The sequence below is a fragment of the Cydia pomonella genome, chromosome 12, assembly GCF_033807575.1.
Source record: "Cydia pomonella isolate Wapato2018A chromosome 12, ilCydPomo1, whole genome shotgun sequence".
NCBI classification, from domain to species: domain Eukaryota; kingdom Metazoa; phylum Arthropoda; class Insecta; order Lepidoptera; family Tortricidae; genus Cydia; species Cydia pomonella.
The window spans coordinates 12803144-12823966 of NC_084714.1; the positions used below are offsets into that span (position 1 = coordinate 12803144).

Here is a 20823-nt window from a genome sequence, read left to right on the forward strand (position 1 = left end):
AATGACCATATTTTTGTAAATATTGAATTTAAAATATCTTTTGGCACACGTCACGTGACCAAACTCGAAACGTCATTGAAGATTCTGATGACGTCACAACTCTCGGATTGACACTGTTGACAGTTAGGCGATTAACAACAAATGACAAATATCAGTTGACAGTTCGTATCTTCTACGTGTGTATGTAGTTATGTGTCAAACCATAAACTGTGACGTCACACAATTTTCAAAGAGCGTTTTGGGCGCGAAAGCATCTGTCAAAATATATTTTGTTAATTTAACATATTTAAAGCCGTTTTCAGTATAAAAGCTGAATTTTAAGGCAACTTTTAGTTAATATAGGAAGTAATACAAGCGTTTCAAAAAATTGGAATACGATTCTCTTTTAGGCCCCAATTCATTATAGATACGACGAGATAAGCGTTATGTGTGGTATATAATTATAGCTCACAAATCCACCACATTATGCCATTTTTTATTTTTTCGGTAGCATTTGTTTTAACGGGAATAAAGAGGTTGCAAATCGAGTAACAGAACTTCAGAACAGATATCATTTGATATTTACCAGTCTCTTTTTGGTGAAGGAAAACATCGTGAGGAAACTGGACTAATCCCAACAAGGCTTAGTTTTACCCTCTGGGTTGGAAGGTCAGATGGCAGTGGCTTTCGTAAAAACTAGTGCCTACGCCAAATCTTGGGATTAGTTGTCAAAGCGGACCCCAGGCTCCATTGAGCAGTGGCAATATGCTGGGACAACGCTAGGAAGAAAGAAAGAAATCGAGTAATAGAACTTAGTAACCAACTAGGTATAATAGTTATGATGTAAATGTCCATATCATGTTGAAGTCATATATTAGCCAACTAATTATTCAAGATCAATACACTTAGCTCCCTTAGGTATTCGCCTAAGTACAATCTCGGGCAAAATTGAGTTTTATAAAAATGAACTAGTTTCTAGGTCATATTTTCTATGAATTGGTCATTTTTGTAGACTCCAATTACAGTTACACTTTTCCTGGTTTTTCGCGGACCTTGATTAAGACGTCACTATCATTTTCAATCCAAAAACACATAAAATCACAATTCAGAACATGCGGCAGCGTTGTTTTCTATCAAGTACGTCAAGCACCAGGGCGGCTACCGGGAAAATCGAAATTCGTCAATTTCGGGCATTTTTCTCTGTCACTCTAATTACGTCTTAGTGAGAGTAAAAGAGAAAGATCCCCGCAATTTGCGAATTTAGGTTTTCGCGGTAGGCCCCCAGGTCCTGTCAAGTTTCAGCAGTGTTGCCAGGCGAGCGGAAGAGAATTATCGTACTTGAGTGTCAATATTATTGTACCGTTGAAAAAAATATCGTACGCCAATCAAAAAGGCAGCCCCTAAAAATGTCTAGCAAAATAAGCTTAAATTTCCAATTAATAATAAAAAAAAGACAATTTTCGTCTAAATTGCGCAAAAAATCTGTTTATGTTTGTGTATTTTTGGGATAGACTCAAACGGTATACAGGAAATTGAGACATTTTAAACTTTAAACTTACACCAAGGAGCCGAACACCCAAAATATACTAATTTTAGCCTATTTCTGAGAGAAAGTGTCATATTTTGCTTCAAATTACTAGACTTTTAAGGTGGCATCATCCAAGGGCTGAAATTATAGTACTTTAGTGTACGATAATGCTCTTTGGAACATTATGTCATACCGGGGCCCAAATTATCGTACATGTACGACAATTATCGTACGCCTGGTCACACTGAGTGTCAGTGTCGACAGAGTCAGCTAAAAACGCGTCAAACATCGCAACGTCGCGCCGATGGCCGTCCGAAGCATGGAGTGGCAACGCCGCAATGTATTTGTACACGACATTTGTCACACACACATGTGTAAAATTTATAAAAATATAACGTTGATTATTGCATGATTTCTGTATGAAACAAAGTTTTTCTATTAATTTAGCGCAAATGAATATTCGAAAGTAGATAGATGCGCAACTATTTATGTAATAATATTGTGTAATTAATTAATAAATAGCGATTGTTTTTTGTATGAAAATCGAACCACCTTAAGCTCAGGGATGCGCCCTCGAAATTAACGGAAATAAAAAAAAACACGGTGTATAAAACGGAATGAGATAAAATACTTGTTATATGAAACATCGGTATGTTTAATATATGTTATATTACTTTTCTCAAACTTGCTATAAAATGATGACATGACTTACGTCAAATTAGGTCCGGAAATACTACATATCAGGTGCGATGAGTGAAGATGATATGTAAAGGAATTTCATACTGCCTTACACACCTAGGACTGTAAAGCAACCTTCTTTTGTTTTTTAACGTCAAATTGTCACGCAACGTCTTGGCATTCAACCATCAACAAATATAGGTACGCTACCGTAGCTAAGCAACGAATATGCACAACAAATCACCGTTGTTGTGCATATTCGTTGCTAAGCAACGGCGGTGGCGCATCGCGAAGGCGCGCGGACTTACGCGCGCAGTGCACCGCTGGTATAGACCAATAGTGGGACCGGATTTTTGCCCTATAAGTTTCGATAATTCTAAAGAGTGAAAAGTGATGTTTATCTGGTATGGGACATATTTTTAAGCATATTTGTAATATATGAAGAAAATTTAGAACGAGCGTTAGATATAAATAAGGTATTTATGTATTTTTATTGATGAATTTTGAATATTGAATTAAAGTACAAAATTTAAGCATCGTCTTTTATAATATGTATGCGGCTTTATGCTATCAAATTTTTAGAAAAAAAATCAACGTGCTACTTTGTCAAACTCAAATTAGCTTATTATTTTGTCAATATTGAATTAAAGTTTGAAAAATCCACAATATCATATCTAAATTCTTAAGTTAATAGGCAAGGCAAAAAATTAGAAGAATAGGATATGTGCTTTACAATTAATATGCGTTTTTTGTCCTGTAAGATCTAATATTGAATTAAAGTCCGTAGAGATAAGTCTATTACTATAAAATAATATATGCAGCCATTTTATGGAAAGGTAGAAATATCTGTGTGTAGCTTGCATTGTAATAGTAAAATCAACTTAAAAAGGCGCGAAATTCATAACCACGCCGCGCTGGTCCGTCAACATGTCGGCTCGGCGCGCGGGAGCCTATCGTAGCCGACCTAGTGAGCGATAGATACCTCGCCCCGCCCGCGCCCCCCGCTCAGCTTCGCAAGCGCTGTTTGTCTTTTCTTTCAAATCATTCATTTGTTTGTTTATCGTGCACATAAGTTAAATGCGGACATTACATGAATTTAATTATAGAATAAAAGTTATTATGACTTCAAAATGAGTGAAAAATGTTTGATATGTGTACTGTACTGACTTAGTAACAGAGAAAAAACGAGGAATTGAGCAGTTAATAACTGCGAGCGAATAATCTTTCGTGGTGATGGGAAAGTTAAATATTTCTACGGGAAGGAGGAACTACGTTTCCATAAAAAGTGTAGATTATACATCGAGTCGAAGGCTATACCGGCGTACAAAAGACTAATGGAGGTGGCATCAGAGGGCTTACCGCGAACCACGTTCGACGTGTTGCCTCCCTGTCATACTTACGTACGAATTTACAAGTGCGACAGAGAGGTAACACGTCGAACGTGGTTCGCGATAGGCCCTCAAATGTACAGCCAAGTGACGATGATGAAAATTACATTTTCAAAACTTTTGTCTTTTGTTACCATTGTGTTAGCCGCCTGTACTTACTTTCAACATATATTAGTAGTTTATGTTACTGCTACATAATAAAAGGCATTAAAATACACGAGTGTGGGCTTAGGAAACGAACGAAGTGAGTTTCTTAAAAAGATCACACGAGTGTTTTAATGCCTAATTATCTTATACCTTTAAACGAGCAATTCTTGTATATATATATTTCCGGGATCTCGGAAACGGCTCTAACGATTTTGCTGAAATTTGGTATATGGGGGTTTTTGGGGGTAAACAATCGATCTAGATTAGTCTTATGTTTGGGAAAACGCGTGTTTTCGAGTTTTCATGCGTTTTTCTTTCGACGCAGAATATGGTCGCTAATTTCGTATTGCCGGCCACTGTCCGTCTGGTCCAGCGGGTTAAAACGCGGACTGCTAAACGAGTGTTACGGGTTCGAATCTCGCCTGGTGACTAACTTTTGTTTTTTTTTATATGTTCAATTTTATATATAATTTTTTAATTTTTATTGTTTTAGACAAGTTTAATTTAGTAAAAGAATGTAGTTAAGATTATCACCTATACACCACCATATTACAATAAATAGTTAGTTATAACCGAGCAAAGCTCGGTCGCCCAGGTACTGTATAGTTATTGCAGGTAGTTCGCAATCACATTTTTAGCACAGGCATTATAAGAGAGGTATGGGCATTGTAAATGTCATCTGGCTCTGTGTGGTAGGGCACAGCACAGCGGATGTCATTCCAGATCTATAGCAGATCCCAACTGGGGAAGTACCTCCACCTTACAGAAAATCGCAGCCAAATAACACTAGACCCTACTCATAGTGTTGTGTTCCTGCCGGTGAGTAAGGTTGCCAGAGCTCAACGAGGGGTGGGAGGGTGTTAGGGTCGGCAACGCGCATGTAACTCGTCTGGAGTTGCAGGCGTACATAGGCTACGGATACTGCTTACCATAAGGCAGGCCGTATGCTTGTTTGCCACCGACGTAGTATAAAAATAAATTAAAAAAAACACACAATTAAAATATTTCATACGACATGTGCTAATTATTTGTCTCAGTGTAAACAAAAATATATCATAATTATGATATCAATTTTCAAATTCAAAATGGCGGACATGTTTTATAACTTATTTTAAGAAATTATGAGTAGTTTAAGACTTTAAAAAGCAAGAAATTGTTTCTTGCTTCTGTTTGTATATGTATCATGTAGTATTTGATGTTTTCATTATTTTTGAAAGTCCTCAGGGTGCCGATTACGAAAATGACATCCATTATGGAACCCAAGATGGCGGACATTCATTTTTCTTAAAAATCGGTATGGGTGTCATCTCCGAGGTTCTTCGAGGTTCCGATTACGAAAATGACGTCCATTTTGCAATCCAAGATGGCGAACATTATTTTTTCTTAAAAATCGATATGGGTGTCATCTCCGAGGTTCCTCGGGGATCCGATTACGAAAATGACGTTCATTTTGAAATCCAAGATGGTGGAAATTATTTTTTCTTAAGTCGATATGGGTGTCATATCCGAGGTTCCTCGGGATTCCGATTACGAAAATGACGTCTATTTTGAAATCCAAGATGGCGGACATTATTTTTTCTTAAAAATCGATATGGGTGTCATCTCCGAGGTTCCTCGGGGTTCCGATTACGAAAATGACGTTCATTTTGAAATCCAAGATGGCGGACATTAATTTTTCTTAAAAATCGATATGGGTGTCATCTCCGAGGTTCCTCGGGGATCCGATTACGAAAATGACGTTCATTTTGAAATCCAAGATGGCGGAAATTATTTTTTCTTAAAAGTCGATATGGGTGTCATATCCGAGGTTCCTCGGGATTCCGATTACGAAAATGACGTCTATTTTGAAATCCAAGATGGCGGACATTAATTTTTCTTAAAAATCGATATGGGTGTCATCTCCGAGGTTCCTCGGGGTTCCAATTACAAAAATGACGTCAATTTTGGCGGATCTTGTTGGTGCAGATTTCAAAAATAGAGACCATTTTAGAATTAAAGGTGGTTGATATCACGGCTACACACATCGACTCCCATTTCAAAAAGTAGCGTCCGCCATATTTATTTTCAAAATAGATGCCATTTTTGAAATCCACACCCCTAAAAACCCAGAAAACAACACCCATGACGACTTTTTCAAAAAAGTGACGTCCGCCATCTTTATTTCCAAAATGGACGTCATTTGTAAAATTAGTACACATACATCATACAACATGAAAACTAAAAACATTTCTATCCTCTTTTGGGCAGTTGTGTAAGTCTGTGATAACCCTAGGTAGGTACGGAGACCTTGAGCGGTGTCGGCATTTACGCAAACATCAAAGGCGTCGGCCCACTGTTACTTTTTACACTGTGCTTTTAGTGTGTAAACGAAAACGTCACATGATATTCAAAAGAAAGGTTATTTTATCTTATACCTTTAAACGAGCAATTCTTGTATATATATATATATTTTTTTTTTTTTTTTTTTTTTTTTTTTTTTTTTTTTTTTTTTTTTCGTTAGCATACATGATTTTTACAATAGCAGGGTAGATGTCTCTTTTTAAGTATTCAGAGATACTTGTGATAAGAGACACCGCTCTTCCGCAGTAAAGTATCTTAACTAACAAAGGCGATACAGATTAACTTAAAAAACAGAAAATGCTATATTACTACATGATGAGTTGAGTAGAAAATAGAAAAGAAAATTAATAAATTTACAGGGTAAAGATGCCAGGTTTCCAGTTCACTTAAGAGGGGAGTAGGGGGGGTGTATGTGTGTGAGTGTGTGCGTGTATGTGTGAGTGTGCATGTGCGTGTGTGTGTGTGTGTGTGTGTGTGTCTGTGAGTACGGGCGCGTGTCCGTGTGTATGGGAGAGTATCTGAAATGTCTGTAAATAATATTATCTATGATAGCAAATAGTGTATATAATAAAAAGCAACAGGATTTATCATATTACACAGAGTTTGATTTTATGATTAATGTATGGTATCTCACTTATGTTAAGAGATCTTCAATTTCGAGATAGCTTTTATCTTTAAGCCAATTGATTAGCATTGTCTTACACTCTTTGAGCCTCACAGGGTAGATGTTAATATTTTTATTTACCATATTATATAATCTTGTAGATTGAGCAGTAAACTGTCTTTTTGCATATGCTGTGTTGGTGATAACTACGGGAATTACATTAGGTTTTCTACGTGAAGTGATAGGGTCATTTTTGTACATGGTATTTTTATGTTTCTTTAGTATGACATTTAACACGTAAAGTTTTCTTACTGTCAGTAAGTCACACATTTTATAAAGGTCAGTTGTAGGAAAAGTGAACGGCTTTGAGTACATGACCTTTAACAGTGCCCTCTGGGCCCTTTCGAGTTCAAGGAATTTAGTTTTTGTGGCCCCACCCCAGATCGGTATACAATATGTGAGAACTGATTGAGCCAGAGCAACATAAATTTGATTTAAGACAGTTTTTGTGGCAGCGTGTCTTAGGTTTTTAAACAACCATATTAGTTTACGTGTTCTGGTCATGATGACATCTGTGTGAACATGCCATGTTAGCCTTTGGTCAATCATAATACCAAGGTATTTTGTGTACTCTACTTTTTGTATAAAGGGGCAGGCACAGTTAGGGCTGATTGCACTGTTACAGGTATGTATTTTTATCATAAATGTTGTGTCGGGTTGGGTCCTATTGTATTTTGTAAAACACATGAAGTTCGTTTTACTAGTGTTTAGGGTAAGCAGGTTGTTTTGCAGCCAATGGGCGATCTTGGAAAGTCCTAATTCTGCTGTTTGTCGAGCCTCTTCCCAGGTATTTCCCGAGAACACAACTGCTGTATCATCAGCATAAGAGAAGATAGATGCATTATCAATGTGTAGATTACAGAGCTGGTTGATATACACTAGGAACAGGGTGGGACCCAAGACGCTTCCCTGTGGAACACCATATCCAAGTACCGATTCATCACTAATGTAGTCTCCAATTTTAACTTTTTGAATACGGTTCTGAAGATAACTACCTAGCAGCTGAAGCGGAATTCCTCTTACGCCAATCTTTTCTAGAGATTTTATAAGAACAGGGACAGAAACGGTGTCAAAGGCTTTCATAAGATCCAGAAAAACAGTTACGCATTTTTTGTTTTTGTCTACAACTTTAACTATTTCAGATGAAAGTGCGGCAACAGCATCCTCAGGCGAGAGGCCACGTCGAAAGCCATACTGATTTTTAGATAATATATTAAATTTGTTTAGGTAATTTATCAGACGGTCGTTTATTAGTTTTTCTATTACTTTTGATATGGCCGGTAGGACGGAAATAGGACGATAATTCGAGACACCGCTTCTGTCTCCACTTTTATAAACCGGTGTGACTATGGCCTGCTTCAAAGAGTCTGGAAAGATTCCAGACTTGAAGCAGGAATTGGCCAAGTGGGTAAGTAAAGGAACCACAATAGCACTAGCTTGTTTTAAGAACATAGTGGGGATGCTATCCCAGCCAGGAGCACTAGATGATTTTAGATTAGCAAGGATAATAAAGACTTCGTTTGGGTCTGTGTCATATAGTACAAAAGAAGAGGTTGTGTAAGTAGATGAGATTGGAGAGGAATGAGGAGATAATTGAGAACTATTTATAATTTTTTCGGCAAGAGATTTTCCAATTTCTGAGAAATAATGATTTACAGCATTAACGGCAAGCAGAGGAGTTGCTTCACTCTCTAATAGATCATTATTGCTACTCCTGGCAGGTTTTCTATGTGTTATTTCATTTACAGCTCTCCAAAGTGTTTTTGAATTTTTACTTGCTTTCATTAACTTGTCTTTATCAAATTTACGTTTTAGCTTTTTAATTAGGTTATTAAGAAAATTGCGGTATCTTTTATAGGTTATTTTGAGTGTAATATTATCGGGGTCTGAGCGAAGCTTCCTCTGCATGTCGTTTCTATTTTTAATACAGCGGAGGATACCGAGGGTAATCCAGGGCTTAATAATGCGGCTGCTTCTGGGCACAAGGGTAGTTATAGTGTTAGATGTGAGACATGACTGAATATTATGTATTATAAAATTAGCGAGTTTATTAGGGTCATAAATATTATATAGCTCAGCCAAGTTGCATTCAGAAAGGGAACTTAGTGCTTTATCAAAATTGGTTGTAGTTATAGTCTTGAGATTTGTTTTAAAGGGATTAGCCCTATTCAATTTTAGCAGAACCATCGCATGGTCTGTGATGGTTGTTTGTAATACAACGACAAGGGCATTTAAATTTAAATTATTTTTACCACTTTTTATGATTATATGGTCGAGACATGTTTTGTCTCTGGTTGGCAGAAGATGTCCTGGTAAAGCACCATGCATCGCTAACATGTTTAAATAATTGAGTCGATTTGTGCGCTCGTAGCATTGCTCGGTAGATTTATGAATGAGGTTAATGTTTATGTCCCCAGTTATTATTAGGTTTTTGCAGGTCATTATAGTTTCAAGATGCGAATTTAAACTATTTATGAATTCATCAGCATTATATATTGAAGGTGACCGATAGATACCCAAAATTTTCATATCCGAAATTGTTACTTCAAGGCAAGACGCGTGTGTTAGTTTTATTTCTCTGACTTGAATGTTATGTGTATTTCTCACATAAATGACCACCCCGTCATTTTGATTAAGATGATTAGTAGTGGAGAATTGTAAATAGTTTTCTATTGATGGTACAGGTTTGTCAGGGTGTAGTCTGCATTCACTAAGAATAATAAGGTCAATATTGAAGTCTAACTGCGCCAGAGTCGTAATGAGGTTATCTAAATTACAATAAATACTCCTAATGTTTTGGGAAATGATAGTGAGATCCGTCAGTGAGAACTTAATATATTTAGTTAAGTCTTCACACTTACATGTCATAGTTTGTGCCACCGAGAGATCATCTATTTCGTGAATTGCCGATAAAGTGCTGTCCATTATGTAGTATTAGTAGAAACTGAATTGGGTATCCTAAATCGTTTAATTTGTAAGAGTGATACATATTTTAGGTATAGGTCTCTAGGACTGTGTATAGCAAAAAATGAGTGTAAGGCCAAAGGTAAGGCGAAAGTGATAGTAGGGTACTTATATCGCAGTTGTATGTTTTTCGATTGTGTTGTATGTTTAGTGTGGTGGGTAAGTGTGAGTTTACTAGTTTTATACGTTATATTATTAGGATTATGTTTATTAGTTGATATAGATTGCTTATGGTTTAGAGTGGGCTCGAGTGTTGGGACAATGCTTATCCATCGTAACGTAGAAAAACATATAGGTTGTATGGTGTGTTGATGTGTATTATAAGATTGTGTAACATATTTGTAAGTGGCGCTGTGACCAGGACTACATGCGATATGAGATAGTGTCACTATTACATATTGACTCAGTACATAGTTTAGCGTATAAAAAGATGCGTTTCGGATACCAGGAAGACATAAGTTATACAAGGTCAAAATATTTAAAGTTAGGGGAAACTGTGGCTTATAATATAGATTTAAAGTCATTCTGCTACCAGGAGTACATAGGTTGTACACAGTTTTGATGATTACAAGTAACGAAAATAGTGGATATTTGTAAGTGGCGTTGTTACCAGGAGTACATGCGATATGAGATAGTATAATTATTACATTTTGAGTCGGTACGTAGAGGTTACGATGGGCTACATATCGGGTACCAGGGATACATAAGTTATAGAAGAACAATACTATTATAACATTTACATTTTGTGGAAATTGTAGCTTATAATATAGATTTAAGGTGACTCTGCTACCAGGAGTGCATAAGTTACATACAGTTATGATAATCATAGGTAGTACAGATAGTAAGTACTTACAAGATGTGACGTGCATTCGCATTGCAGTGTCGCTTATGTTGCTGTTTATGGGCACAAAAATACATAGGATAAGTGTTATGTAGTACAATGTATACAGTCATGTTTGTAAGAATAAGTTTTGTACTTGCGCCTCACTTTTTATCTGAATTACACGGGATGTTGCACTTTTCCGTACAAATACACGTCCAAAACTGGTCCAGCAGTAAAGGTAGTCTTTAGATTTAGCCAGGTCGCGTGCGAGAAAGCGTAGCCTAGCAGCTTTTGGGGTAAGTTGTTCTGACACATATATAGGGGTATTTTCCTGTTTCGTGTGTCCTAGGTGTTTGGCACAGAGTTTATCGCTAGGGTTTTTCACGTTGTGTTGTTTGCACTTCTGCAGGAGGTCCGACTTGGTGATGGATGTGACTAGTTCTAAGATGATGGGAGCTTTTTGCCTGTCCTCTTGCTTGGCTCGCACCCTATATATATCGGCTATATCGGAAGGTGAGATCACGTGACCAATCGAATCTGAGAGTTTTATGACCATATTTACCAAATCACCGCGGGTCTCTTTTTCAATTTTAGGCACATTTTTTATTTCAATGGTGTTCTTCCTATTTTCTCTTTGCAGATCTTCTACTTTCTCCTCCAGCAGATTGATGTATTCCCTATCTTCTCTTTTCTCAATCTCCAACTTTTCTACTTTCTTCTTTAGTTCGTCCGTTTGAGCCGTCAGAAATGCAATAGATTTTTCGATGTTTTTGTTTGTGTCTTTAATTTCTTGGGTTATAGTTTTTAACTCTTTTTGTTGGGACAGCATGAGTTCTTTAATCATCTGTCTCATCTCCTCTTTAAAGTTTCCAAGTTCTGTCCCTGGGCTGTCGCGGCCTCTTTTTTGGTTACGTTGAGTGACAAAATTGGGTGGAGTGTGGGCTGTGTCGTTATGTTCCATTGACTCCGCGAGCACATTGTGTCCAGCTTCACGTGCATCATCCATGTCCATACGCGCGAATGTGTTTTCACCCGTCATAGTCTTGTACGAAGTACCAGGAAGTTATGAGTTATAGGAGCTTTGTTAGCGCGCCGGTAAGTTGCACGAGTGAGACAAGCGAGTGACGTCAGAGTGGGCGGAGACAGGTCGGCCAAGCGCGCGCGCCGGTTGGACTATACCTCCCGTCGCGCGCTGGGGTACCAGGGTATCAGTACTTCACAGGAGACGTCACTTAGACACTTAACTTACAACCGCACGATTTCAAGTTATGCGTCCCTATTATTTGAACACTAATTAAATTATTTTAAATTTGTATTAAATTTTGAAAAATAAATAAAAGAAACTCATTAGGCACGTTTACACCTGAAGGCGGTCCGAGGGGAAGAGGAAATATAATTATATTTCTGTGATCTCGGAAACGGCTCCAACGATTTCGCTGAAATTTGGTATATAGGGGTTTTTGGGGGTATACAATCTATCTAGATTAGTCTTATGTTTGGGAAAACGCGTGTTTTCGAGTTTTCATGCGTTTTTCTTTCGACGCAGAATATGGTCACTAATTTCGTGTTGCCGGCCACTGTCCGTCTGGTCCAGCGGGTTAAGACGCGGACTGCTAAACGAGTGTTACGGGTTCGAATCTCGCCCGGTGACTAACAGTTTATATATAATTTTTTTAATTTTTATTGTTTTACACAAGTTTAATTTAGTAAAAAAAAATGACCTATGTAATAAGAGAAATCGACAATAGATGGCGTTACTCTGTGACAAGTGCTGTAAGGTTAAAATCGATTGTAAATAATAATAATTGTCAGTTCACATTTTACTTTTTAAGTTTATGTAGATTATCACCACCATATTACAGATAACTATCGCGAGGAAAATACCAAGTCCAAACATCTGAAAAAAATCGGGAAAGAAAAGCTGCAACTGGCTTTTAAAATGGTACAAGGAAGGGTGGTCATCTGTATGAGAATGTGTTTTTTTTGTCTCTATTTGACCCAATGGTTGACTGGAAGAGAATGCCTTTTGGCATTAAGTCCGCCATTTGTGTTTTTTTTGTTTGTGCAATAAAGTTTAAATAAATAAATAATATTCATTTAACGCGATAACGAATTCTACGTGAACGAAACCGCGGGCAATACCTATTATAGTAACAACAAAATAACAATTTTCTATTGCTATTAATTTAAAACACGCTTTAGGAATTTTTTTGATGGACCGTAGACGCAGTCAAGGGCACCCCGCTCCCCACTACCGTTGTTCGCTGCCTCCTGCCACAGCGCGCGGCGCGCGCAAACTTGCCGCGCGTTTGAAACGTAACGTATTTATATAAGCAAGGAATGCATACATATCAGTAATGAGTGTCGCCGTGATTTTATATTTCTAAATTTTTATTTAGTAACTGTAATCATTGTTGATGATCGATTATTATTAACTCTACAAACTTTAATTCAATATTAGCTATACTGCTTAACCTGAAATCAATATCTAGACAAGCACATTGTCTACATGTCTAACTTTTTACTAGAATACTAAGTTGATCGACAATATCGTAATTTTGCAATATCAGCAACTCTAATTCTATATTTACAAAATAACTCGTGTTTTTACGTTTACCAGAAAGCAGCTGTTCCAGATTTCTAAAAACTGAAAATTGTACATAAATTGAAGTGTTATTCGATATTCTAAAGTTTTCTGTAACTTTAATTCTATATTTACTTAGTTATTAGCAAAAATTAAAATATTTAAATATAACCGAAAGCTCAACCTTAAAATTTCTAACTTTTTACCAAAGTATTATTTAACATACTCCCAATGACATATCAAAAAAGAAAAAACTTGAATATTATCGAAACCCATTTTTGTTCAACCGCTGGTCTAGGTAGAGTGGCGAGCCGAGTAGGTCGCCACAAAACAAATTGACTACATTTTTTATCTGCTTGGCCTGCAACCCTATGTTTCCCGGCCACTATAGTAATGTACTATTTAACAAACATAGACATTTAATGCATCATTATTATCATCAGGCTTCGGAGTATTTTTAGCATGGTAAGACTAAAGTGAGCTATGGAGTTGCTGTTAACATTAAAATGAAAGTAACACTAATCCTCATTGATTAAGTATGTCCGGATCATTTTAAAATATTCTGACTACTTATAAGTAATACTTTTTACATATATGTAACTAAATTTTACATTACAAAAATATAATCAATATTACCTATATTGCAGTCTCATCACTCCAATATTTTATTTAAGTATCTAGAGTACATACTATATTGTTGCGATATAGAACTATACATAGTCACTCAAATTCATTCGTATAGCTATGTGTACTATGGATATTGATTGTTCTATGCATTTATTTGGAGTACCTGCATATTATTTGTTATTCGTCAATCAAGATGATGGTGTATTTATTTATAGTTATTATTTATTTTCACAGGGCACTTTTACATGTCCATTTTTACAAACAATAAAAATTACAAATATGGAATCGATGAAATAATAAATACTTTATTAGAGATGTATACTGTCTCTAAATGTCAAATTACACAAAAAAACTATGATAAAAAAAAAACCAACAAATACTAAAATTCTTTAGAGCTGAGCTCCCCAATCAACCTGTTAACATACAAGCGAAACAGCCTGGGTATGAGACTGACAGTGAATTAGTCCACTTGACAACATTTCTCTGATGGTTGTACCAGTACTTAAATAATTCAACCAACCCAACTTAATAATTCTCTAATTTAACTTAATGTTAAATATTAAGATGTTGCTATATGTGAGATCCTATAATTGGCTCTGTGTCACTATTTATGTTGTTATTAGCATAGTTATAGCTGTTGGTTCTCCATGTAAAATAAATAAATAAATAAACTCACTGGGTAGAGCGCAACCTCATACAGTTTCTGCCAAAGCGCAGAATATTCGGGCAAGTAAATAAACATTCTGCAAAATATGTTCAAGCCATTGTGAAAATGTACCTGGACTCCAGGCGCATGAGGTAACATCCTTAGATTTTCAAACAGTCGATTCTTGATCTTCTCCAAGTACTCTGGCGTGTTCTGATTTGACATGTTGCTCGGCGATATGTGAAGTTTGAAGTCTGGCCCGAAGTACTCGAAGTAGTCGTTGTAGGGTAGCTCATTCGCGATCTCTACGCCGAGCGCAACGGACGTCTCGTAAGTCCAGCAGCGAGATACGTTACGGATTGTGTAACTATAATAAATAAATAAAGGGGTTAAGTGTACTATATTCAATTGTTATCTATAATATTACTGGTAGTCATACCTACTACGTATAAGTTATTTTTAGTTACATAACTAGAGACTGACAACCCCACAGTCAAACTCAATGTTGAGTTTTGCAGGGCTACGATTATTTTTTAAGAATACCACTGTGTTTTAATAAATAAATAAGTTAGATAGATCAGAAGTAATAGATTCTCAAATATTGTTATTAGTTTGTAACTTATAACAGTACATACAACTGAACGCTTAGAATTCTAAGATTAAAAAACATCTTGATAGAGAGCAGAAAGAGTGGAAAGAGGTGCATTACACCAAACCTAAAGAACTTGCTCATAAAATATTTGACTATTATTGTTGACAGAAAGTTTACTTCCAACTATTTGAACTATACATATAAATAGCTCTTTCAGAATGAATTGTTTGATTTAACAGTATTTATGCACTAGCAGCAATTTAATTTAGCATGTGCATCATATTGGTTGGCGAAAAACTTACCCTCCGCCGCCAACTAGAAGGAATGGGAGTCCGAATCTCTTCACTAACTCCACACACCGCCCGTGCCCTCGCACCGTCAAGTTGAAACACCCCAGTCGGTCACCTAAATAATCAATACGTGAATTATTTTGGTTGCCTTTGATATGGCGTTTTTTAACACCTGTCCCCGTTTGAATATGTGCAGATCATAATTTAACGAATTTAATTTTACGATTTTTAAAACAGGATCAACCCCTTGAAATAAAAAAAATAGACATATCCCTTTAATCTTTTGACCGGCGATGGAATATGTCGTGCCTCGGACGCCAGAGGATAGCCGGGTCCACGCGTTTTCCTCGCCCGAGTGCGCCGCCTCGGCCGTCTACGTCTACACTGGCCGTATTGTGCGTGAGAAAGTTGCCTCGCGCGTATGCTCGCTCTGTGTGGACCCGGCTAATCGCGATTATTTAAGCGAATTTTAACTTAACGGAGTCCCGCGTAATTCCTTATTGCATTGGCGACGCTGTCGTAAGACTTTCCGATGATGGCCACAGCCGACTGTGGCGGTCAAAAGGCCCCAATCAATAATTCAAACATTTATATAGGTATACATTGAAAAATCACCGTATATATTGTAATAATAAGAACTGAGAATATTGCTGTAACTTGTATATCATTGATAAAGGATTATGAAAGTATTTGTCATTTTTTAAATAAATTCAGTTACCTGTTAAAGAGTCAGCACCACACTGCAGCACTACAGCGCTTGGTTGGAAAGTCTCCATTACTTTGGAGATGATAGGAACAAAGATTGATTCATAAGACTCATCATCCATGCCATCTCGGAGTGGGATATTCACTGCATAGTACTTTCCTTTGCCAGCTCCAATATCTCGTAGATCACCTGTATGAAAACAAAATTAATCACAAGCTAGAAATGGGTATGAACAAGCAGTGAGTAAGGAATTCTATAGTAAAAGCTATGAAATAAATCAGGGGCCTGTTTAGACATTGATTAATGTTTAGTGAGATTACAGAAATCGCAACCGGTTTTTGGGACAAACTTCGAAATAACCATATATTTCGGTTTAATTCATACTCCAAATGTAGGACTCAGTTGTGTTTATAGATAACGACTTATTATTATTAGATAGCCCAATTAGAATTTTTTTTTTAAATTTTTTAATTTATTGAGAAACAAACAGTCTTAAAATAAACATATGAGCAACTTAGCTAATAGCTATGGAATAATTAACAAAGAACGAAAAAATACAGTTTTCGTTCCCATACAAAAAATACCGGTTTCCGATCCCTGATATGTATGAACTCACTAAAGATTAATAAATGTGGAAATAGGCCCTTATAACTAAAGGACTTAAAAATTGTCACATCTTTTGGAGTCCGCCCTATTAGAGTCTGTTAAGAAAGAGAAGAGTCGTGGAATGTATTGGGCCCCATACATTCCACGGCTCTTCTCTTTCCGAACAGGCTCTAGTCTATTTTAAACATGACACCAACTTTTTCATTCTAGAATGTGTAAAAAGTATTACCTGTGCCAGGGAAGTACTCTCCATACTTATGAAAAGACACAGTCATGACTCTGTCTGTGGTATAAAACGCTTCTTCCACTCCATCTCCATGGTGAACATCAATGTCGATGTACAGAACCCTCTGGTGGTACTTAAGTAGCTCCAGGATGCCCAGTACAATATCATTCACATAACAGAAACCAGATGCTTCTGACTTTTTGGCATGATGGAGACCACCTCCCCAGTTGATGCAGATTTCTGATGCCTGTGGAATTTATTTATGCTTAATTTTCATCTATGATAAAGTCAATTTCTTGAATTCAAAAGATTGTCAAAAAATGCACATGCATATATCTAGCATACACATTCACATGTACAGTCCGCTAAGTGAGCAGCAATCTATGCAGGGCACTTAACTCTGCAGCTTACTGTACCTTCATACAGTTTAATGATTCAAATTGTAACAGCAAAAATGTTTATTAAGGCATGTGACCACCCATACACATTTTAGTATCTGGGATATAAAAATCAAGGTTTAATTAATGCCAGTTATGCAGTTGGCATTAAACCTTATACCTTATAAAACAAAGTCCCCCCACCATGTCTGTCTGTATGTATTGATGTCCACAATAAACTCGAAAACTAGGGAACAGATTTTCATGCGATTTTCACCTATCAATAGAGTAATTCTTGAGGAAGGCTTTGTGCAACCCATGTGAAGCCGGGGCAAGTCGCTACTACAAAATAAATTATACTATAGTCTTCTGTCCACCATAACAGCATTGAATGTTTAAGTTTTTTTTTCAATTAAGGCTACATGCCAATAGCAACGAAAAAAAGTCAAGTAAGTGTAGCTGTGATATGTAAATATTTTAGAAGATGTCTCATGAAAGTTTAATGTTGATTAAGGCCACATTATTAGTTATTGGTTTGTATTTAAAACAAAATACCTGTTTGTTTAACTTGACTGCAGCAGCTACGGAACCTCCAGCTGATAATTGGCAAAACTCATACAGTCCATCAAATACTGGGCAATCTTCACCAACATTAACTGCAAATAAAAACTTATTAAGAACATGTTGTAAAACTAATATGATTTGATAAACCCTTAACTGTGCATGTGAATTTAATGCAACATCATAAAGACTGTGACAACATACCTTGGACATACCATATTCGTATGTCAGTGGTTAAGGGTAAAAATAAAAACAGTTTCGTACATAAAAAAAATAGAACTGAGGTTGGTGGAAGTAAATAAACTTACATCTTTGCATCTGTTTGTTGTATTCAGACATATTATCCGGCCGAATTGACCGAAGGAATCTGATATAATCATCCGAGTGGAACTTTGTCATTTCATCTGCAGTTGCTTTATGCGGCCTCTGAGGATAAATAAAAATATTATATGTCAATCTACCACAAATCAACCTAGTCCCACAGTAAAGTCAATGACTTGTTTTGTAGGAACTGGACAAGGATATAATATTAAAAATAAGTGATCTAATAAATAAAGTTTTTGATAAATATGTGCATATTTGTCCAACTTAAAACTTAGAGTAACTATTAACTTACATAGATTTCCATTTTCCTATACAATCCATAGTTCAACAATAAATTATGAGTCATACGTATGCGGTGCGGTTTCATGGGGTGGCCCTGCCCATAGTAGTAATTACCAATATCGCCTGTAATTAAAACAAACAATCAATATTCAGTCAATCAGTACTCAATGATAACAATTTCAACTTTCTATCAACATGTCACTCAGTTCATTTAACGGCTTGACACATTCTCGTCTGTAGTGTACAGATGAAGGTGCGAACAAAACCAATCGGACCAATCACGGCGCAGATCGAGGTACAGACGCTTTGAAATGCCATGACACACAATTCAATAAAAGTAAAAAGATGAACATCCAACATCTCACATTATGCGTTAACCAACAATAATACTGACTAAATAAGCTTTTCATACCAGAAAGTTATAATAAAAATTAGCAATAATTAGAAATAATGTAAAACATTGTAAGAAAATCGAAAGCCTCTTGTGGCGGGTAACTAACTTGCTTATACTTACTATCATAGTAATAACACACTCTCTTCTTGCTATGAGGTTGCATTGCCATTTTTTTAACACAAATGAGTAATTAAACCACAAATATAGTATTAATTTATAACTTTTACCCGTAACACAATCACAAAACTATCAAAAACAGCTCAACACAAGAAGCACAGCGACCCAGCTTGCTTGCCTCCTCTATTTCTTTCATTCACTCACTCACTCAGCAGCTCAGCAATGCTCACTGAACGACTGAACGAATCAAATCAACATACTCGGTCTTTGAGGGCCTACCCCGAACACCGAAGTTCGCAAATTGCGGGCATGTTTCACTTTTACTCCAATTAAGGCGTCCTTATAGCGACAGAGATAATTGCCCGCAATTTGCGAACTTGGGTGTTCACGGTAGGCCCTTTGCGATTCACTCGGTCTTTCAATGACGATGATGTCATTCCATACAACACACGTTTATTCATTTATTAAACTGGGTATACATACACTTAAAATACCGTTATATTGGTATCATAGATGGTAGGATCAACTAGATGTGCTACACGCGTGCGCCCGTAAGGGACAGAACATACGCAATGCGCCAAATTAAAAACACGTTTTAACATTCCTTTCAACATACCAAAAACAACCTACGTAGTTTGGTTGGGTTATATGTTGCCCACCATAAACCATATTCATAGAGATACAATAAGTATAGAGATGAAATGGTAGAGCCGGCAGATGGCCGAACGACATGCTCTTATGGAACTTTCAGTAGGAGTAGCAGAGAAAGCGCTATGATTGTTTGTCCTTGTCACAGTTTCATTTTTTTTTTACCCACCAATGCAATGTGGTCAGAGTCTATTACATCTACCGTTTTTCAAGTCACTTTCCATAGTAGAAGGTCGGTCTACCTGACAAAACAATGGATCAAGCGCAAACGCAAACAACAGGAAGAGCTATACGTTAGACACGGTAGTGAGATCTGCATCTTATTTCTAGTTTATCAAGCTATTTCCAACAGTAGAAATAAGTGGCAAATGTTAAAAAAATGTAGGCGCGAAGCATCCTATAGAAAATGAATTTCGCGCCTTTTTCTACTGACAAAGTTGTTTGACCGGCTATATGCATCGCTGCGTCTTTGTAGTCAAATGTAAAAAAATGTAGGCGCGAAGCATCCCATAGAAAATGAATTTCACGCTTTTTTCGACTGACAAAGTTGTTTGACCGGCTATATGTATCGCTGCGTCTCTGTCGTCAAATGTAGGCGCGAAGCATCCATAGAAAATGAATTTCACGCCTATTTCTACTGACAAAGTTGTTTGACCGGCTATATGTATCGCTGCGTCCCTGTCATTAGTTATTACAAAAAAAAACAGTAGTATATTGTTGAAGGGGTATTCTTTTTATAATTTAAATAGCAATAATTTGAAGTAGGTGTACTTATTTTATTTTATTTTCTTCCTAGGATTTAATTTTAACTTTTATATAATAATTATTTTATTTTTAAGTAGTCTGATACTTACTTATATATTGCAAAATATTTTAAGTATGTACATTTAAAATATATATGATTAAAAGATTAGAATCTTAAACAAAATACTTATCTTTCATTTATAATTTAAGCTTAAACATGAGTGTGGAGGCAGCATTATGCATTCGTTCCATTCGTTCTCTAGTTTCATTCGTTCGGTTCGGTATAAAATATTTTTCATTCATTCCATTCATCTCTCGCTCAGCGTTGCCAGAGCTACGGAGAAATCCGTAGATCTACGGATTTTAGGCTTTGTACCTAGACCTACATACGCATATTATTAGTAAATGTATGGATGTATACACTAATTTTTTTTTACTAAAATAATGTAAATTGAATATAATTTTCCTCAATATCAGATTATATACTCTGGCCAGCCAACATTGTCGGTGGTAAAAGACATGAGATTTGCTTCTCCTCGCCTATATTTTTAGGGTTCCGTAGCCAAAATGGCAAAACCGGAACCCTCA

The 20823-nt window shown here is 36.5% G+C and overlaps 1 protein-coding gene across 1 annotated transcript in view; it reads right to left on the reverse strand.

Annotated features, from left to right (window-relative positions):
* The window catches only part of LOC133523637 (histone deacetylase HDAC1), a 28117-nt gene extending 9036 nt beyond the window's left edge, over positions 1-19081 (reverse strand). Inside the window, exons 1-8 of the mRNA XM_061859315.1 lie at positions 18847-19081; positions 18343-18455; positions 18035-18152; positions 17721-17821; positions 16792-17035; positions 15969-16145; positions 15263-15365; positions 14501-14735 (exon numbers count right to left, since the gene is read on the reverse strand). Coding sequence (XP_061715299.1) covers positions 14501-14735; positions 15263-15365; positions 15969-16145; positions 16792-17035; positions 17721-17821; positions 18035-18152; positions 18343-18455; positions 18847-18895 — 1140 coding nt within the window. The 5' untranslated portion in view covers positions 18896-19081. The remainder of the gene's footprint in view (positions 1-14500; positions 14736-15262; positions 15366-15968; positions 16146-16791; positions 17036-17720; positions 17822-18034; positions 18153-18342; positions 18456-18846) is intronic.
* Between the last annotated feature and the right edge of the window lie 1742 nt (positions 19082-20823).